Here is a 21,773-nt window from a genome sequence, read left to right on the forward strand (position 1 = left end):
AGACGCTGCAAAATGTGTTAAAAAACACAAATATTTTCTGCGGCAGCAGGACCTTCAACTCGCGTCGCTGGTGATGATGATGACGATGATGGTGGCGGTGGTGGCACTGGCAGCACCAGCACGCAAAGTCTCAGTGAGGAGAGGGAAAGAGACGAGGGAGAAGTGAGTGTAGTGACTGCGGTAAGCAGAACTGCTTTCAAAACACAAGTTTAGATGGGTACCCCTTGATAAAACTGAATCAAAAACACAAAATATGGTGATAAAGCTGCAATAAAATAATTGCACTCTTTGCTCTGTGACTACGAGAGTGTATCTGATTAGTAGATTTTTCGTTGATTGTCTGTTTCAAAACGTATAATTCAAGCAAAATCAAACAATCCAGGAGATCTGCTTACAGAAAAAGATATATATGTATTGTATAACAACACACTTGACAGATAATGTTAAAAATCTCTATTACTGTAATAATCACACAAGTTTTCTTCAGTGAATGTAGTGCATACTTTCCTGTAAGTACTGCAAGTAATAATCAGTTTTCAATATTACTGTAAGCAGCACTTGTATTTTGTAATAAGTCAGCAATCCAATGGCACATTTTGCCAATTGCATGAAGCTTGTTTTAGGATTCATAAGGGTGGATTATACAGTTTTATTGCATTAATAAATAACACGTTCTAGAAGTGTTTGTTGTGTCAACTCTCACTCTTTTCTTCCTGCTATTAAATGGGTTTAGTGCTTTTATGGAATTGGAGTTGCTATTGCTATACATATTTAAAGGCGTGCAAAGATGGGTGGTATTTGTAATTATACACTGCAAAAAAATGATTTTCAAGAAAAAAAATTCTTAGTATTCTTGTTTCCAGTAAAAATATCTAAACTTCTTAAAATAAAATGGTTTTTCTTGACTAGCAAAATGACCCAAGAAAATAAGTCTAGTTTTTAGACCAAACATTTTAAATTTAAGTGATTTTGTGCATAAAACAAGCAAAAACAAATCTGCCAATGGGGTAAGCACATTTTTCTTGCATTTAGTGTTTAATGCACAAAATCAATTAAATTTGAAATTTTTGGTCTAAAAACGTCTCGGGTTACGAATGTAACCATTGTTCCCCGAGAAGGGAACGAGACGCTGCGTCGCCGAAGCTACGCTATGGGAACGCCCTCTGCGTGATTGCGTCTGAAGCACGTATGTCAAATCAGTCCAATGGTCAAGTGACACGTCATAGGCGGGTGACGTGGGAACCAGGAAGCTATAAAAAGAGCACCCAGCAAGCCAACTTCAGCTAAATTGTGCCGAAGCAAGGCGAGACAGGGATGCAGGGAGTATGGCAGGGAGACGCAGCGTCTCGTTCCCTTCTCGGGGAACAATGGTTACATTCGTAACCCGAGACGTTCCCCTTCGAGGGAACTCGAGCTGCGTCGCCGAAGCTACGCTATGGGAACGATGTACCAAAACACCATACTACCAAATGCCTGTCTGTGTGTAAAAACGCGCACAGCTTAAGACATGAGCACCTGGGCTCCAGGCGTAGCACCAACATCTAACTCGTAAAACCGAACGAATGTGAGCGGAGAGGACCAGCCTGCCGCATCACAGACATCCTGCATTGAAGCCCCTAGCCACAAGGCCTTAGAGGCTGCCATACCCCGGGTAGAATGAGCCCTGACGGCGATAGGTGAAGGCCGTCCAGTGGTCTCATAAGCCAGAGAGATAGTCTCAACTATCCACTTACTGAGTGTCTGCTTGGTCGCCGGCAGGCCTTTCTTGGGCGAGCCAAAGCACACAAACAGTTGCTCAGACCTCCTCCACAAAGAAGATCTGTGAACATAGGCATCCAGTGCTCGCACTGGACACACCAAGTTAAGCTTTTCCTGATTCCTATCCCTAAATGGGGGAGGACAGAGGGCCTGAAGTACGACAGGTCGTGGCACATTAGTCGGTACCTTAGGCACATAGCTGGGCCTTGGGTACAAGAAAGCCTTAACCATCCCCGGTGCGAATTCAAGGCACGTAGGGGAAACCGACAGGGCCTGAAGGTCACCCACTCTCCTCAGAGAAGTGACTGCCAACAGAAGTACTGTCTTAAGTGCCACAAACTTGACTGGAACGGTCTCAATGGGCTCAAACGGAGCCATGGACAGGCCTTCCAGCACAACGGCCAGGTCCCAAGCTGGGACCCTGGGTCGGACTACAGGCCTCAGCCTCCGAGTGCCACGAAGGAAGCGAACCACCAGCGGGTCTCTCCCAAGGGATTGCCCGACCAAAGGAACATGGTAAGCCGAGATGGCCGCCACATACACCTTCAGTGTAGAAGGAGATAACCCTGCGGTGAACTTTTCCTGCAGAAACTCCAAGACTGTACCAATTGGGCAGTTCACAGGGTCATGCAGGTGTTTGCTGCACCAGGAAGTAAAGACTCTCCATTTAAAGGCATAAAGCTTCCTCATGGAGGGAGCTCTGGAGTGAAGAATGGTCTCAGCAGCCTCAGCTGAGAGACCAGATTCTATGAGTCTGGCCCCCTCAGTGGCCAGACCCACAGTTTCCATAACTCTGGGCGGGGGTGAAGAATCGAGCCACCCGCCAGAGAGAGGAGATCCCTCCTGACGGGTATTTCCCAAGGTGAGCCGTCGAGGAGGGACACCAGGTCCGAGAACCATATTCGGTTCGGCCAGAGTGGGGCAACCAACAACAAGCGGACGTTGTTGCGACGAACCCCTTCCAGAACTCCCGGGAGCAGAGCGATCGGGGGAAAGCGTACAGCCGTAGCCTCGGCCACGGCTGAACCATGGCATCCAGTCCCAGCGGTGCTGGAAGTGTGAGAGAAAACCATAGCGGACAGTGTGTCGTCTCTCTGGACGCAAACAGATCCACTTCCGCCTGGTAAAATCTCGCCCAGATGGACTCCACCACCTGAGGGTGGAGCCTCCACTCCCCGGGCCTCAGCCCCTGTCTCGACAGGACGTCTGCTCCCTGATTCAGACACCCGGGAATGTACACTGCTCTGAGGGACAGCAACTTCCCCTGTGTCCACAGAAGGATATGGCGCGCCAATTTGTACAAAGGGCGTGAACGCAAACCCCCCTGGTGGTTGATGTACGCGACTACCGACGTGTTGTCTGTCCGGACTAACACGTGATGGCCCCGCAGGTGAGGGATGAAACATCTCAGGGCGTAGAACACTGCCATCATCTCTAGGCAATTTATGTGCCAGCTGAGCTGTCTGGCCCCCCATAATCCATGAGCCAGATGGCTCCCCATAGTTGCTCCCCAGCCTGTGAGGGAAGCATCCGTTGTCAGAGTAACTCGACGGAACTGAGCCCCCAACATCAGTCCTTGGGAGAGAAACCATGGTCTCTTCCAAAGATCTAAGGCACGAAGACATCTGCGCGTGACCTTGATCAGACGGAACGGGTTGCCCCTCGGGGAAAACCCTTTGGTTTTGAGCCACCACTGTAGCGGTCTCATGTGAAGCAGCCCAAGGGGTATCACATTGGACGCTGCTGCCATGAGCCCCAACAACCTCTGAAATTGTTTTACAGTGTGTGACTGGCCTAACTTCACTCTGCCTACAGCCAAAAGAATGGATTCCACACGAGCAGGGGACAGATGTGCCTGCATTGTCGTTGAATCCCATATAACGCCAAGAAAAGCTGTCCTCTGTACTGGAGAGAGCATGCTTTTCTTTGCCTTTAGCCTTAACCCCAGTTCTCTCATGTGGGTCAGCACAGCATCTCGATGCTGCGCTGCCATACTCTCTGATTGGGCTAAAATTAGCCAATCGTCTATGTAGTTTAAGACACGGATGCCCCGGAGTCGTAATGGAGCCAGCGCTGCATCCATGCACTTTGTAAATGTACGGGGTGACAGAGATAGACCGAAAGGGAGAACCCGATATTGGTAAGCCACGCCCCCGAAGGCGAACCTCAGGAATCTCCTGTGTTGCGGGAGGATAGATATGTGAAAATACGCGTCTTTTAGATCTATCGTCACAAACCAGTCCTCGGATCTGATTTGTGTGACGATCTGCTTTATAGTTAACATCTTGAACTTTAGTTTTGCAACAGACCGGTTCAGATGACGTAGATCTAAAATCGGACGTAACCCCCCGTCTTTCTTTGGAACTATGAAATAGCGGCTGTAAAACCCTGACTCCCTGTTGTGAGGAGGAACACATTCTATGGCTTCCTTGCACAAGAGAGTTTCTACTTCTTGTTCCATTGTTAGAGTCTGCCCAGCACCCACTATGGTAGATAACACGCCGTTGAATTGGGGTGGCTGGTTGCAAAACTGAATTTTGTAGCCCTTTTCTATTATTTGCAGAACCCACTGAGACACGTTTGGCAGGAGTTTCCACGCTGCCAAATTTTCTATAAGGGGGACCAGCCTCTCGAGACTGGCTTTTTGTGTACTGCTTAAACTTTTCCCGGTGCCCTGAACCAAACTGGCAGGGTTCAACCTGGGTGATATTAATGCCTCCCTCCTCGGAGAGAGGTGTTGCGTGCCCCGCGCACGAGTCACACAAGAATATGAAGCCGCTGTGCCCCGAAACACACACCGCGGCGGGGTTAACACACTGGCATCCCGAGGGCATCGAGGAGAGACGGGCACCGTGTTGTGAGGTGACTGCCGGCTCTCCCCGATTGGGGGCTGCCCTCGGAAATATGACACTACGTCCCTCAGGACTTCTTTTTAGCCGACGCCTTCCTCGCCATAATAACAGCCCTCAGGTCTGTTTTCTGCTTGGATGATGTCTGAGCGCGACCGCCCGAACCCCAGTTTTTTTGAGGGGGACCACGAGTGGCAACACTATGCTTTTGCGATGCTCTATATGATGTCGATGGCTGCTCCCGCCCAGCAGCCCTATAATCAAGAGCACGGCGGCTAAATCTTTAAGCAGTTCTGCTTGGTACGCCTGTAAGACAGCTAAGGTATGCAGTGAAGCCCCAGCCTGCCCTGCAGACTTATAAGCTTTACCCACTAAAGATGAGGTTAACCTAACCGGTTTCGTGGGAAGCGAAGGCGATTTTAATGATGACGCCGCAGCGGGGGAGAGATAGCTCGCAAGCGTCTGCTCCACCCGGGGCATCGTTAAATATCCGTGCTCACCCATCCCCACAATGTTGGAATACATGGTGGCGTGAGGGGTATGAACACGGGCTGAATACGGAGCTTTCCATGATCTCGACAGCTCGCTGTGTAGATCAGGAAAGAAAGGCATGTTGCGCCGCGAAGGTTGAGGTTTCTGTTTTAAAAAGCGCTCATCTAACATACTCTGAGGACGCGCGCTCTGAGTCTCCGCCGGCCAGTCTAATTTTAAGCGAGCCACGGCATTAGTAACAACCTCCATCAAATCATCGAACGCGGGGGACGAATGAGAAGGCTCCTCAGCGTCCACCACGTCGACAGACATAATATCGACTTCCTCGGACGACGATAAATGCAAATCCGGGCTCCCACCCTGGGCGGAAGAAACCGCAGCGCGTGCTTCCGAATCCAGAGACGGGGCACTAGATCCCGCGGGTGAAGGCTGAGAAAGGGGGAGACCCGTCTCAAGCTCGTCCGCGAGATCTAGTTGTGATCCCCACGATCGCAGCTTCCGCTCTGCCTCGGCAGCAGCGGGGCCAGAACCGTGGGGAACACGCGGCTCCCAACCCTCCTCGAAGAGTGCGAGCCGCGAGCGCAACGTACGGAGCGGCATCCTATCGCAATGTGCACAACCACCCCTCTCAAGAGATGATCGTGCGTGTTGTGCCCCGAGGCACATAACACAGAGATGATGCGAGTCCTCGCTCGTAATGAAACGAGGACACGGGGAAGCACACTCCTTAAAACTTTGTTTGGACTTAGACATGATAATGACACACACTCGCTTGCTGAGGCACAAAGAGCTGAAGTTGGCTTGCTGGGTGCTCTTTTTATAGCTTCCTGGTTCCCACGTCACCCGCCTATGACGTGTCACTTGACCATTGGACTGATTTGACATACGTGCTTCAGACGCAATCACGCAGAGGGCGTTCCCATAGCGTAGCTTCGGCGACGCAGCTCGAGTTCCCTCGAAGGGGAACTACTTATTTTCTTGGGTCGTTTTGTTCATCAAGAAAAAGCATCTTAATTTTAGAATTTTTAGATATTTTTACTGAAAACAAGACAAAAATACTAAGAAACATTTTTCTTGAAAATCAATTTTTGCAGTGTATGTATGTGGGCCAGTTTGGGCCAAAATGCCAGGGCCGAATTTTTGTCCCAGTCCAGCCCTGGAGTAATGTAACTGCATCTCAGAGCAGAAGTTAAAATGAAAATCTTTTTTCATGTCCTCAGCTGTTTGTTTCTCAGGGACAGAAAACACAATCTGTCCACTTTTCATCTCAACTGTGACAGCAGGCTTAAAGAGATCACTCTCTTTTTTTAATAAAGCCTTTGGATGATATTGTAACCTCAGTACTCCCTTTCTTTAATCTTTCCTTCCGGTGACATTAAATCCTCATCATTGTCCACAACATTGTGCAGATGTCGTGTCCTTAGTTGTTTCATAGATATAAAAGTAAAACATTGAACAGTTGTTGCAAAACTTTGCTATATTAATTATTTACGTTTACAGGTAATGGCAATCTGCAGTAATTTAGCTGCAGTTAATTAAAGCCATCCTGATACTCAGTATGCAAATGTGCCATTGATTATATATGAGTTTATAAACTAACAGTTACAGTAATATCAAACAACTTGCTTCTTAAAATGTTGTTATTCTATTCTAAAAAAGTTATTCTGAATGTTTTTTTTTCTGGATAAAAGGATAGTGCCAAAAGAAGACAAATGTGCAGCTTTGTGTTGCCAAGCAATGCACAGATTGACAGCCTCGAGCAGAATATCCAAGTAGATCAACAGAAATGGTCATGGTGTTTTGTATTACCCCACACCAGTATCAATCTGGGATTTTCCTTGCCCACTCCTTGCTTGCTGGTAAGAGACCCCACTCCGATTGATCTTGGAGTGTGAGGAAACACACTTCTGGCTTTAGGCAAAATTCCACAACTCTGCTTCCATTCTGCTCACAGCTCACACACTTGAATGCAGTGAACACAGTGCTAAAACACTGAAACCTGCAAAAATTGTATTTTGAGATATCATCAGAGCACAATGGAAAACAGTTGTATTTTGCCATAGCATTGAAGGTAGATTGAAGGAACATATCTCCAAAAAAAAAGAAATTTGTCCCCATTAGCCATCTTATAACATTAATAGAATTTCTTTCATTACACATCTGTTAATGTTAATTACATTATGGTTTTTGTAGAAAATGTTAGCTAAACTCGATTACTTACTAATTACTTGATTATTCAGCTAACATGAATTAACAATTAACATTAAAAAAGATTAATATATATTGAAAAACTATATTTTTTTCAAAACTGTACCATGTAAATTGATGCATCAGATCTAATATCAAAGATAATTAAGCACAACAATGCAGAACATGCAGTTTCTTATATTTATGTTGTCTCTTTAAAACCCCTTCATTTAAGTAACAGTAGCCCTCATTCACACAGCACTTATCAACATTCCCGACAAAAGGTGTCAACAAACTGGACTGAGGCAGAGATCAGGGAGCTCGTCACTATCCGTGCTGAAGCTGAGATTATTCACCAGCACGACAGCGCATCACGCGCTCCTTATGATCTTGTCATAAACAAAAATGCACTCTTGTGGTTTCTCGAGTGAGAAATCACGGATCATTAGCAAACTTCAGACACTGTTGAAAAAACTACCAAGTGCAGGACTTTAAATGCGTCACGTGTCTTTACGGGATCTTTACGGTATGTGTGTGAATGCAAACATACTGGAAAATCATAAACAAAAATCAAACGATCCCGGATGCATTTTCTGTCTATTTTCCGTAATTTCTGTATGAAAATGGCTAAAGATTACAGAAGATACAAAGAAAATGCGTCTCATGTCACGGATCGTTTGATTTTTGATTTTACACACATACTGTAAAGCAGTGGTACTCAATCTTTTTCAGCGTAAGACCCCCCTTGTGTACAGTGCATTCTTTTATGGCCCCCCCTAAAAACAATTTTGTTCTAAAACATAACATTTTAATTAGACAAAACATATTGCACAAAGTATACAAAGTAGTGCTGTTGGTTAGTAGCCTTATTTTTTTAGGTTAATTAATGTATTTTATAAATTGTCATAAAACTGGGGCCCCCCTGGCACCATCTCGAGGCCCCCCTGGGGGCCCCGGCCCCCTGTTTGAGAACCACTGCTGTAAAGATCCCATAAAGACATGCGACCTATTTAAAGTCCTATAGTGATGACTTCCCTGATCTCTGCTTCATTCCATTTTGCTGACATTTCTCATCGTAAATGTTGATCTGCGTTTGAATTCCTGTGTCAAAGAGCTAAAACATAACTTCATGTTGTGATGACATGGGAGCAATCCCAGAACATTTATACAGAACGTGTTTGTGTTCACAAAAAGCCTTTCTGCCAATTTGACTTTGTGAATGTAAGTGCTTCGTGAATGCGGTTAATTGGACATTTAATTATTTTCATTTACACAACTCTTTGTTGATAGGCTACAGCTCAGGTGTCACTTTGACACCATTTTGTTTTCCTAACATAGTGTCTTCCAATTCTCCCAATTACTGCTGTACGACTCTTTAAATGAGCTAATGAATGCTTTGCTATACAGATTGAATTTGGTGTCTTACCCTCACTGCATAAATCAGCCCGCTATCAGCACATCTGAGTCTGAAAGTAATGAGAAAACCTGCTGGAAGAGTGTTTACACAACACGCTGCGTACCCACAAGCTCATTGAGGTGGTGTACTTAGAAACAGGTGATATCCCACATCCCGGATGATTTTGGCAGGCGTAAAATCTTTTTATTGTTGACGGGGATCTAAGTGCTCGGGTTACGGGACCTTTCATCCTGCTCTCTAACTAATATAAAACATCTTTTTGAAGATACTGTATGAGGGAGCATTTATCTGTGTGTCTGAACGTGTGAGTACAGCAAGATTTCCATATGCTCGATTGAATTTTAAACATGTGAAACTTGGATTCTTTTCTGCAGTAAGTGTGGGTGTGTGTGGGAGAAGAAAATATGATGCACCATGTGTCAAAAATTATGATTTATGACCTTGATTTACGACCTAACACCTAGGTGTGAAATTTGTCACCTTATGAGTTGTTTGCTTCCTGTAATAAAATTTTATGGCGGCAATTGATGTTTATACTCAGGAAGTTGTTCAGGAAATGATGTTTATCCAGGTGTCCTATAGTCTCTGTTGTTTCACGCCTCCCCTCTCATACGTGAGTGTTTAAAGAAATCAGAAGACAGTAAAAAAGACAAGTTAGAAATATGTTTGTCAGAATGTTTTGGTTTTAAGCATAATGTCTGTGATTAAATTAATACACATGATTAAAGAAATAAGAAGACATGATGAAGAATCAATGTCAAATAAAATAAGTTGTAATAGTATTTAGGTTGGTTTTTTAAAAGAGGTACCGGTTAGGAGGTCAATTGAATAAGCTGTTGTCTTCCTGTCTTGAAAGTTGTAATGTAAATCTTTCCTTCCAAGCCCATCATCATCGTCTATCCGGGGGTCTCACTCCAAGACCTCTGATACGTCGGTATAGTTCAATAGAATAAAAGTTTAGGATCTCGGGTTAGGTGTTAAGACATTTTCCCTGCAGACATGTAGTCTCTTGTCCCTGCATGATATTTAAATACAACCAATACAGTCTGTACCTTCTTCAGCCTGTATGGAAGCAAGGCGCTAGGTCGTTAGATCAATGTTTCAGAACAATGCTAGGGCGTGTAGACTTATGGGGCTACACATACCAAACGGCCCTTGCTTGATATTTAAATACAGCCAATACAGTCGTCTTCATCCTGTATGGCTCGTTAGATCAACGTTTCAGAACAATGCTAGGTCCTGCAGACTTGACGACTGCACATAGCAAATGGCCCTTGCTTGATATTTAAATACAACCATACAGACGTCTTCATCCTGTATGGCTCGTTAGATCAACGTTTCAGAACAATGCTAGGTCCTGCAGACTTGATGACTGTACATACTAAACGGTCCTTGCTTGATATTTAAATACAACCAATACAGTTGTCTTCATCCTGTATGGATCGTTAGATCAACGTTTCAGAACAATGCTAGGTCCTGCAGACTTGGCGACTGCACATACTAAATGGCCCTTGCTTGATATTTTAATCATCCCTTTCATAAACACACACACACACACACACACACACACACACACACACACACACACACACACACACACACATAATTTTCTTGGGAAAAACAACTCTATTGATTTGTAGTGTTTAAATGTAATTTAATTAAAAAGTAGATTTAAGTATAGCATTGCTTATTCTTTTGTGCTTTAGATGTCTACACAAATAAAATTGTATACATATCGCTATAAGTATGTGAGGGTGAAATGTAATGTCATTTGTCTTATACTGTTTAAAATGTTAATATATTAAATGTATGATTAAAAATAAAATTATTCTTTTAACAGTGATGAGTAATTATACTTTTAACTACAGGCTTGTCTAGTTCATTCATTTTCCCATCGGTTTTCATGAAGATATGTTCTTTACATTATAAATGTATAAGTATTTACTAGAGAAGCTTATATTTATAGTTGATAACCTTATTTGTAAAAGGTTTAAAAAAATAACCAAATAAAATATAGGGCGGGTTTTGTGCCATGCAAATATGTGGGGTACGGCCTCCTGAGTATGGTAAGCCCCGCCTCCGTAGTTCAAAAGGCCGGATTCTCATTTGGACCCTTACAGCAGTAAATGATTTTCGCGAGGACATCTCTTTTCTCTCGGTTATATTAAAGAGGCCTTGGTTTATTTTTTCAAACAATGGACTCAGGACTCACCGGTAAGTTATTTTGCTTTATATGTTTATTTATCAAGTTTGATTTACCAAGTTATCTTCATTTGTAAAAACAGTCTTATTTTATTTTAACATTTAACAGGCTTTTAAATGTATATGTATACGATGCAGGAATTTTTAAAACGCTGCCCACCTACCATCATTTTGACCAGATCGACCAACTTTGTAAGTGTTTTAAGTATATTTTTAAGGAATTTCCTGAATGATTATATAAATACATTTATATATTATATATGTATATTTTATTCTACACATTTTATTCCAAATTAGTGAATTCTACTTTGATAAATGTTGAAGAGCAAAGCGCCACTAGGAACGGCGATCTACAAGGTAATACTGTTTATTTTAATTATACATTCAGATTTTTTTTTCTGAAAAATGTATTACTTACATTTTACACTTTTATACCAATAGTAAATGACCCTGCAATAAATGAGGGTTCTCAAGGCGTTAATGAGGGCTGCGAACTGCAAGGTAACTATATTATGTGATCTTTACTTGTCTTTAATCTGTATTATTGAATGCTATATGTGTATTGATTCTTTTTGAAAAAACTTTTCTTTCTGTTTTATATATATATGTAGATGCAGCATTACTAGTTACACAGCCAGGGTTTGTAACACAGAATACCTCTACAAAATCTTCAAGACTTAGTCTTAGTCGGAAACGAAAGCAGTCCCGTTCTATTACCCGTGATAAAAGGGCATGCCCTGACAATGCACTAGTCTCTGATGTGCAACCTCGGGATACCACCACAGATTTCATTAAAACAGTTGGTAAGTGTGATTATGTAGCTAAATATTCGATGTTTAAATACTGTTGTGTTGTAGTATAATAATCTTACTGTATTTAAACAGATTTCTATACAGAAAACCTGTTAGGAGCTGGAGATGTCACAAATTCATGGTCTGCAGCGTTGGCAAGTGTCTCAGAAGCTAACGGTGATGCGATAGTGCCGGTAGCTACTACCGTACTGACATCTTCTTTGGACTCGCAGACATCTGCGGCGGTTAATCTGCCACGTGTGGTTGGAGTCCGTGTCGAGGATGAATCTTCTATGATTTTTGAAACATCTCTACCTGCAAATCAGGAACATTTCAATAATGAGTTATTGCTGGAATTGATAGCGCAAGTGAGAAGACTGACTGAAGACGTCGCATCCATAAATTCAAGGTGTACAGCTCAAGAGGCATTGCTGAGAAGCCTGGCAGAAGGCATCGCTGCCATAATTTCAAGGTGTACAGCTCAAGAGGCATTGCTGAGAAGACATACTGAAGGCATCGCAGCCATAATTTCATGGTCTAAAGATCAACAGGTGTTAACCAGACTTATATTTGAAGCTCACCAGAAGACTTCTGAAGAACAAAACTTGGTGAACAGAATGCTGCTTGATCGATTGGTGAACATTGAAAAAGTCCAGAGAAAGGAATTCGATCTACAGGGAGGTACGGTAATTCTACTTCAACAAGTTAAAGATGCTGTTTCACACAATAATGGTTTATAGTTGAAATAAGTGTTGTTTTTGCTGGGTTTTTCCTGCCATTTTGCGGTGCTGTTTTTAAATGTGTTTTTTAAATATGTTTTGGTTATTTTTGTGATGCTGGTTTTTTTTTTTTTACTATTTTGCAATGCGTGTTTTTCCTGCCATTTTGCGGTGCTGTTTTTAAATGTGTGTTTTTAAATATGTTTTGGTTATTTTGGTGATGCTGGTTTATAGTTGAAATACGTGTTGTTGATGGGTTTTTATACTATTTTGTGATACTGGTTTATTTTTTTTTTGGATTGCTAGTTTTATTATGGTTAAGAGAACTTTAAGTGTTTTATCTTTTTGTTTGGCTATATCGGCATTGGCTAACGTTAATTTGTAATGCTATTTTGGGCATAATCAGAGAATATATCTGTGTAATCCTGGAGAAGTTCTAAATATTATTGAAAATGGCTGGTAAAAGAGTGCGTTCAGATGATGATTTACATAGTTGTCCAGAAATACCTAATGTAAGGGCTAGGCATGAGGCTGAGACTGAAATGTTTGCTGCTGCACAAGATCAATTACTTGAAAGGGTAAACGAAATGATTCGGACATATCCACATCAGAGTTTAGAACCTGTGCCTGCGAGGGTAGACCAAACATACGAACAAATAAGTGAAAGGCAAAATGAAATGATTCGGACATATGAACAAAGATTTGAAACAAATTTGTCACAAACAGGTTATGGTGTAGTAAATCCTACCGATAATTCTAATACGGCAGACACCCTTACGGGTTTAAGTCAGAGTGACGTGGACACGCTAGTGCGTGATGGAGGGACAGTAAGTGATTACACAATAGTCCCGAGACCCTATTTTAACGGTCTAGAAATCCACAGAAATCTAAATTTGTGCGAGATCATAACCACAGATTTGGCAGCGTACACTATATTTGTCCAAAATATTCTGTCGGAAATGGTTTCATTCTCTAGAGATATAGGAGGTGAGGGATCCTACATTAATATCAGTCTTAAAGGCCCAAGTCTCAAATCTGACGTTAACACTATACTGTGTCCCGGTAACGACTATGATGAAAATCGTTTTATCGAACAGTTTGAATCGGTTGCACAAAGTAATGAACAGATGTTGGCGGATGACAGTTTGCAACTGCATGTATCAATAGCAAGAAGTATGAATGGAGGGGTTCGTAGGAAGATTACAGATATAGCCCATGATGAAGTGATTAAGAAAAAAAGGATGTATTTGTTCTCACCTACCAACTTTACAAACAATCTGTGTTTTGCAATATGTTTAGCATACTTTCTTGAACCCCATGCAGAGTATGAGGAGTTAGAACGTATGGCTGTGGATATACAGACTGCTGCAGGTCTAACCCCTCAAGACTGTGTGGGCTTTAATCACATTACAAAGTTTGAGAGTGTGATGAAAGTGAAGATTGTGGTGTTTTACAGGTCAAGTGAGGGTGTGTTAGAGCATCATAAGACACATGATGAGCCCCATAAAAAGACAGTGTTTTTGTACTTGCATGATGCCCATTATCACTTGATAACTCGTATTAAGGCATTTGTTGGATCATCGTATGTATGCGAGCACTGTTACAAGGGGTACACAAACAGACAGGGTCACGATTGCAAATATACATGTTCTGTATGTAATGACAGTAGGTGTTACAAACATGCTAAAAAGACAATACACTGTCCAGACTGTTTGAGAATTTGTAAATCGCAATATTGCTTTGATGCCCATAAAAAACCCTCTGCTGCTGCATTTGGGAGATCGCCCTGTGATATCACCAAATACTGCGTTAAATGCGGTAGACGGTACCATGTGGCAGCAAGTAAACCTGACCAGGAACATGAATGTCCCGCAGATTGCTGCTACTATTGTGGTGAGGATGTAAGTCACGATGGTGAACATGAATGTTTCATACATCCTATATCTGTTGAAGAGGTTGAGGATTGTTACATATTTTATGACTTTGAAACCCGTTGTGATAATGGTAAGCATGTTGCTAATTATGTCTGTGCCATGACCTTTAGCGGTGAGAAATTTGAAAGTGCAGGTGAAGGGTGTGTAGAGAACTTCGTTCGCAGATTCCGACAGCCAAGATATAAAAACCACACATTTGTGGCTCACAATGGGGCAGGTTTTGACAACTTCTTAGTCCTAGAGTATTTCTGCAGGGAGGGTCTCAAACTTAACATTATCATGCAAGGCTGTAGATTGACCTTCATGTACGATGAGACTTACAAACAACGATTCATTGACTCGTTCAGTTTTATGCCTATGGCATTGTCAAAGACACCTGCAGCCTTTAATTTGACCAGTACAGAGAAGGGTTACTTCCCCCATCTCTTCAATACATTGCAGAATCAAAACTATGTAGGACCATATCCCACAAAAAACTACTACGGCTATGCCACAATGACTGATAGTGCCAGGCTAAAGTTTGATCAATGGTATGACACACTTGAAGGGAAGATTTTTGACTTCAGAAAAGAGATTGGATTGTACTGTATGAACGATGTTGTCTTACTTCGCGATGCATGTATTAAGTACAGGAAAGAGTTCATTGCATGTACAGAGATAGACCCCTTCAGATTTACGACTTTAGCATCATGTTGTATGGGTGTGTTCAAAACACACTTTCTAAAACCTGCTACTATAGCTCTGACCCATAACAATGCATACATACATCAGCACAAGACATTCTCGAATGTTTCGATTGAGTGGCTTGAATATGTGAAAAAGACACGTGATGTCGACATGCATCATGCTCTGAATCACGGTGAAATGAAATTTGGAAATTTCTACCTCGATGGATTTTATGTCCAAAGCGATGGTGTGCAGAAAGGATTGGACTTCGCTGGATGCTGGTTCCACGGCTGTAAGTCTTGTTTTAAACCTGACAGCATAAATGAACAGTCCAAAATACCACATGGAGCCCTCTATCGTGCGTTTATCGACAGAAATGAGGTTTTGAAAAAATCCTACAATATTGACCTGGAGGTGATGTGGGAGTGTCAGTGGCGAAAGCTTAAACAGACCGACCCGGATGTGATGAGTTTTATGTCTACATATTCTGCACCAGAAAGACTGAAACCACGTGATGCTCTGTTTGGTGGCCGTACAAATGCTTACAAGCTGTACCACAAAGCTGCAGAGGGGGAGAGAATTAGCTATGTTGATTTCACAAGTCTATATCCTTTTGTGCAGTCTCGAAAACCCTACCCCATTGGCCATCCTGAAATAATCTTCAAGGACTTTCAAGACCTTGAAAATTATTTCGGGCTTGTTAAGGCTACAGTCCTTCCTCCCAGAAAGTTGCTCCATCCTGTGTTACCATACAGGAGTTGTGGTAAGCTGATGTTTCCTTTATGTCGTACCTGTGTGGATGAGCAATGCAAAATCATGCCTTGTACACACACAGATGAGGAAAGAGCAATTTCTGGGACATGGGTGAGCCTTGAATTGTTAAAGGCCATTGAAAAGGGCTATGTAGTCGTGAAAATTGATGAGGTGTGGCATTTTCCTCAAACGTCTGACAAACTGTTTTGCGACTATGTGAAAACATTTTTACAGTTTAAACAGCAGGCCTCTGGTTATCCGTCACATGTAATCACAAAGGCAGATAAACAGGCATACATTGATGACTATTACCAGAAAGAGGATATTCAGCTCGATCCTGAAAAGATCTGCAATAATCCCGCCCGTCGCTCGATCAACAAATTGTTGCTTAATTCGTTGTGGGGGAGATTCTCTCTCAGAGAGAACATGCCTAATTGCAAGCTTTTGAAAAAAGCTCAAGATTTTTCTCAGTACATCTTTGGATGTCAGTACGAAGTAACATTTTTCAGGTTTGTGTCTGACACAATTGCATTGGTGCAATACAAACATGCAGAGGGGTCCTCTTACGAGACCCGAGATGTTAATGTGTTTATCGGTGCATTCACGACGGCACATGCACGGTTGGAGTTGTACAACCTTATGGATAGGTTGGGCGATAGACTCTTGTATGGGGATACAGATAGTGTTATCTATGTCTCAAGAGATGGAGATTGGGAACCTCCATTGGGACCTTATTTAGGGGATCTCACTAATGAACTTGATTCTGACGATACCATTACAGAGTTTTGTTCCGCAGGTCCTAAAACATATGGTTACCGGACTGCAAAACAACACATATGTCTCAAGGCTAAGGGCGTAACGCAAACAGCAGAGAACTCTAAAGTTATCACACTACAATCTTTAATAGGCCTTGTTGACGATTTTGTAGCATCATCTGAAAGCACTCGGCAACTCCTGGCCCACACTGACACCATTGTCAGAAATAAAAAGAATTTCACACTGAAAAACAAGTCAGTTGTTAAGAAGTTTCGTGTCGTTTATGACAAAAGAATATTGATGAAAGATTACACGTCGAGACCGTTCGGATATTGATCATGACTTATGCTTATCGGGGTATGCAAGGTACAGAGGGGTTTGATTTCAGAATTCAGCATCCTTGCTCCGTGATAATTTCAGGCCCCTCATGCTCTGGAAAAACTTTCTTTGTAAAAATGCTGTTACAAAACGCTGAGAAAATTGTTTCTAAAAATATTGAAAATATTGTGTTAATTTATGATTGTTGGCAGCCAATGTATGATGATTTGATGAAAATGTTTGACATTAAATTTATTGAAGGAATTCCACAGAATCTAAACGACGACTCTTTGTTTCCACCCAACAAAACAAATTTTTTAATTTTAGATGATGTTATGAAAGATGCCAGTGGTAATTCTGAAGTTGAAAGAGTGTTTACAAATTATGTACATCACAAAAATTTAAGTGCATTGTATATTGTTCAGAACTTGTTTTGTCAAGGTAGATCCAGCAGGACCATCAGCTTGAACACCAATTATATGGTTCTGTTTAAAACCCCCCGAGATAATACCCAAATTAACGTGCTAGCCAGACAGATGTACCCTCGAAATACTAAATTTTTCATGGAATGTTATGAAGATGCTACCAGCAACCCCTTCGGCTACCTACTGATCGACTTTAAAGCTAAAACTCCGGAGCAATATCGGCTCAGAACAGATTTGCTCTCACAAAACCCTGTTGTATACATTCAGAAAAAGAAGCGCTGAATTTATCGAATATTTGAGAATGTCTGCTAGACTTTTAAGAAACTTATCTCTTTTAAAGCTATTATTAAAGGCTACACCTCGACAAAGACGTGTTATTTTAGAGGTTGCTACGGATGAGTTCATTGTTACATTGTGCGAAGTAGCTCTAAATGTTCTTCATGGCAATATACCTCTCACCCCGCTACAATATCGGAAACTGAAGAGAAGAAGTAGCGAAATCAAAATTGTTGCAGATAAGAAGGTCGGAGTTGGTAGAAAAAGAAGGTTAATCAATCAACAAGGAGGTTTTCTGTTACCTCTTTTAAGTGTTGCAATACCATTCATAACCAGTTTGATCACCTCTAAATAAGTATCTGCTGATGGAGTATGCTGAGAAAATGTTTTTAGTACCGCAGCATCAGCTGGACAAGTTGAAAACTGGTACCCCTCGTGAATCTATTCAACATACCGTGGAAAATGACTTGGACATGACCATAAGAAATATTCTCTACAGGTCTGATCTGGACACATATGAAAAAGCTAAGATGTATACAGGTGTTTTGCAGAGATTTTTAAACCTTTCTAGACAAGCGGACAGGGAAACCAACACATTAACATTAACTCTTCCACAGACTGATCACATTGAAAATGAAAACCCTGTTGTGACGGGCCCTGTGAATCCGCCGGATACTTTGTCTAATGTTGCTGATGACATTTTAAAGAATGTTCCACAGAGAAGTGTTAAAAATGCTCGATACATTTTGGATAAATTATCTAAAACTAAGGATATCACATCATGGACTGATTCTGGAGAGTTTGTGTTTAAAGGTAGATTGATTCCTGGATCACACATGCTCGATTTAGTTAAAAGCGTCACAGCCCCTCAAAAGGTCGCTGATGAACGGAGACCTATTGGATGGAACGAGTTTCTGGAGGCATTTGCTATTTTAAATGTACCATTCTCTACTGTACCTAACCACTATGTCAGACATGTAATTAACTCTTTCAAAAACAAGTCTACTTCAGTTATTACAAACTCGTCTAAGAGGAGTAATAAAAGGAAAAAGAGTCATCAGGGTACACCTCCAGAAAAATCTAATTTTTCAGAGGGGCATGTATTTTCACCCCCTGTTCTTGACAGAGGTCAATGGCTAAATTTTTAAAAACACTGAGAATGTTTTATTGTTGTTGTTATCTGTAATGTTGAATGTCGTAAATAAAGACCCCAAAAGATGTAATACTTGTCATTGGTTGTTATTTATTAAGAAAATTCAGGCATAAACATTTCACCTGTTTGTACACACTGAATACATTTGAACACATTTTCATTACAGTTAGTTTGTTTTAATCTTTTCACAAAAGTTGATACTTTTTTATCATTTTTAATTAAATCATCACTATACATTTTCAGTACATAATCATAGTCAAATCCCTTTGTCATATGGTAAAGAAAAAATACACAATGCTGTCCGCATGTATCTGATGTAAAATCCTGTACTTGCACATTCGAATGTTGTATCTCCTTAGAATTGAGTTTTAAAAAGTTTTTGATAATTGATGGAAAACCTTGGTAATCTGGTTTATTGCCAAAACTGTCAAAGAAACATCCTACACCCTCTTCGTTTATGTAGATGGCTAACCAATGTTGACCAGGAAGTCCAGAAGGATGTGTGTTCAATATAACCATTGATGGTAATTTTTTTAAAGGCTCTTTCGGTAGATAATCACACGGTAGTACTCCGAGAAAATGGATGTTGCAGGAAATCCGGTCCATAACTGATGTAAGCTGTACAGTATTCATTTTGTGTATTAATAGTAGTCAACCAGGACCTGCCGACGATTTGATATTTCTATAACACTGTCAAAAGTAGCGTATAAAATTAAATTTACTGTCCGTGGGAGGGGTTGTCTAAAACGGGCTTCCAGTCTAATATTACCACTCTTAATAAGCGAAATGTGCTGCCCGCACTCCTCATCTGGAGTTAGATTGAATGCGTAGAGTGTATAGCCGTGTAGGAATTCTTCTCTATCAATAGATAGTCCCTGATTTTTAAGATGTCTTCCAGAGGCCAGGGCTAACTGATAAAATTCCCTCACTGCAGAACCGCTTCCAAATTCAGGTTGTAATGGCTTTGAAGGAATCTGGACGCCATCGGCATAAATGGATAAAAATTCGAGGTCGTAGTTTTTAAATGCAAAGAGGTTTTTATCATACGCCCCCACAAAAGCATCATTATCAACCATCGCTACTACGATAGATTTTGGTAGAGTTCCTAAGAACAAGTTTTCTTGATTGCAGACACGCGATCCTGCAGGTAGTGAGAAATTCTTCAGACATACTCTATCGATAGGGTATTTGGCAGTGGTTGAAAGCAGTGCTTGTGCATGACCCAATCTCACAGCCGGTGATACTGTCACTTTTTTAACAAATAAAGATGCTGACAGGATGTTTAGCTTGTAGGCTGTAGCGTCGCTTCTCATCAAACAAAATTCATCTTTTCCTCTGGTCATACGAACTTTAATATCAACCCCATTAAGCATCAGTTTCTCTTGAAAGAAAATGTCACTGTGAACAGGTGAGAGAAGTTCGACCACATTACTGGCGTTGGTGAAGGCGGCCCTCTTTGTCAACCCTCGGTTTGCCCCCGCAGGATCCGTCACGTCCATATGCCCCGCTGTATCTTTGTAAAACAAAGCAGCGCTGAAGAGTGTTTCAAGAGCATCTTTCCCATAATTGGTAAGACATTCTATTATCCCCCGATAAGGGTATGTACTAGTACTTTGTGATATAAGTCGGTCCCCCAGCGACACATCAACCTGTCCAAAGATCGAACAGCTTGGATAGTTTGAAAGCCCCACAGGAGCACCATCTGCAATATCTGTGCCATCTGGATTTGTGATTTTGAGTCGTAAAAATAACAATGTATTGTTTAGATCCACATAATCCTCCCCCGTTCCGGCAATAAAAAATTCCAGAGGTGAAGAGTCTGAAATTGCTGATAATGGAGGTATTTCTATATATGTATTTTTCTCAATAGCCATCTGAGTCAGCGGTACTGTGAACAGATCCAGCTCTGATTTTAAACATTCTTCTGACATGCTGTGTAGTAAAGCCATGGTCTAAAATATTGTCTTTCTTCTCCTTTTTGATGCCGGACACTTTCCCGACTCCTTGCGCTTGCGTTTTACAACTGAAGTTTTTTTCAGATGTCGTTTTCTTTTCTTCTGCGTCTGGCCACTCCTCCGGGCACCTGGTGGTCTAGACACTCTTTTGCGTGCCATTACCATCAGTCCTGAACCTTCTTGACTATTATTGTTATTGTTAAAAGACTGAGACATTGTATGGCTAACAACATCACTTATTATGTTCTTTGCAGCTGATTTAAGATGTGGTTTAGCTATGTTAAATCCACGTCTTAGTAATGGTATAGCCATTCTAAAGAGTCCACGAAAAAGGCCTCCCAACCCCGCACCATACATAACCCCTCCCCCTGCATAGCCAGGAAGGCCATTGCCTGCCTGATTCTGATAATAGGCTACGTAACGCATGGGGTCAGTATTATGATTGCTGTAATATGCCATTTTCCCCCTTCCAAAACCCTTAAAAAAGACGTTGTTTCACAGGCCTAAAATGTAGTTTAGCACACACCTTACCGTAACTAAAACTTATGTCTTGATTTTGATCGTCTTTCACTTGTATACTTATCTCAGTGATAGAAGATTTATTCACCGGTACGTAATGTGGTCTGTCGTATCTAATATTAATAATCTTGTTGTTCTCACCGTCTATATGGACACACCTTAGTAGTGGTACATGATAATCACCAACTGATTGATATTCTATTATATCTGTGTATATATACATAGTGTAGAAACCTCCATTTATATCTGCTTGATGGGGCGCATACGTCACAGATGTGTGTCCGATACCATGACTATCATGAGTTGGAGGGATTGTCTCTATTGCAATCCCCGGTTTTAACCCTAAAATTATTGCCAACTTTCCGAAAAACTTTAGTGATGTCTTTGGAGGTCCTTTTAGAAACACCTTGTTTTTAACGTGGTCAAATCCAAAACTCAGACCCGGTGGTAGATTTGCATTGATCTCCCTGATCAAGAAAACAATGTCGTTATAATATCCAGATTTTATTCTGTAAAGTACGTTCGATGTCTTTTGATCACCGTTGATGAAGATCTCAATCTCTTTGCCTGCAGCAGGGTGATCAGTGATATGTTTTATACCAT

The 21,773-nt window shown here is 41.6% G+C and overlaps 1 protein-coding gene and 1 long non-coding RNA gene across 2 annotated transcripts; one reads left to right on the forward strand and one right to left on the reverse strand.

Annotated features, from left to right (window-relative positions):
• Positions 1–11,186: 11,186 nt before the first annotated feature.
• LOC135778936 (uncharacterized) lies at positions 11,187–11,939 on the forward strand. Its single transcript, XR_010544658.2, has 4 exons — positions 11,187–11,262; positions 11,347–11,406; positions 11,517–11,708; positions 11,790–11,939. It is a non-coding gene; the product is annotated as an uncharacterized lncRNA (long non-coding RNA).
• A 7,398-nt stretch (positions 11,940–19,337) lies between these two features.
• LOC135750519 (uncharacterized protein F54H12.2-like) lies at positions 19,338–20,645 on the reverse strand. The gene has a single exon (XM_065269372.2). It carries the CDS (start codon positions 20,643–20,645, stop codon positions 19,338–19,340), a length of 1,308 nt encoding a protein of 435 aa, XP_065125444.2.
• Positions 20,646–21,773: the final 1,128 nt, after the last annotated feature.

The sequence above is a fragment of the Paramisgurnus dabryanus genome, chromosome 2 (assembly GCF_030506205.2).
Source record: "Paramisgurnus dabryanus chromosome 2, PD_genome_1.1, whole genome shotgun sequence".
NCBI lineage: Eukaryota > Metazoa > Chordata > Actinopteri > Cypriniformes > Cobitidae > Paramisgurnus > Paramisgurnus dabryanus.

Bases quoted from the DNA above. Each gene is read 5' to 3' on its own strand.
- LOC135750519 (XM_065269372.2), bottom strand. From the start codon at position 20,645: ATGGCTTTACTACACAGCATGTCAGAAGAATGTTTAAAATCAGAGCTG.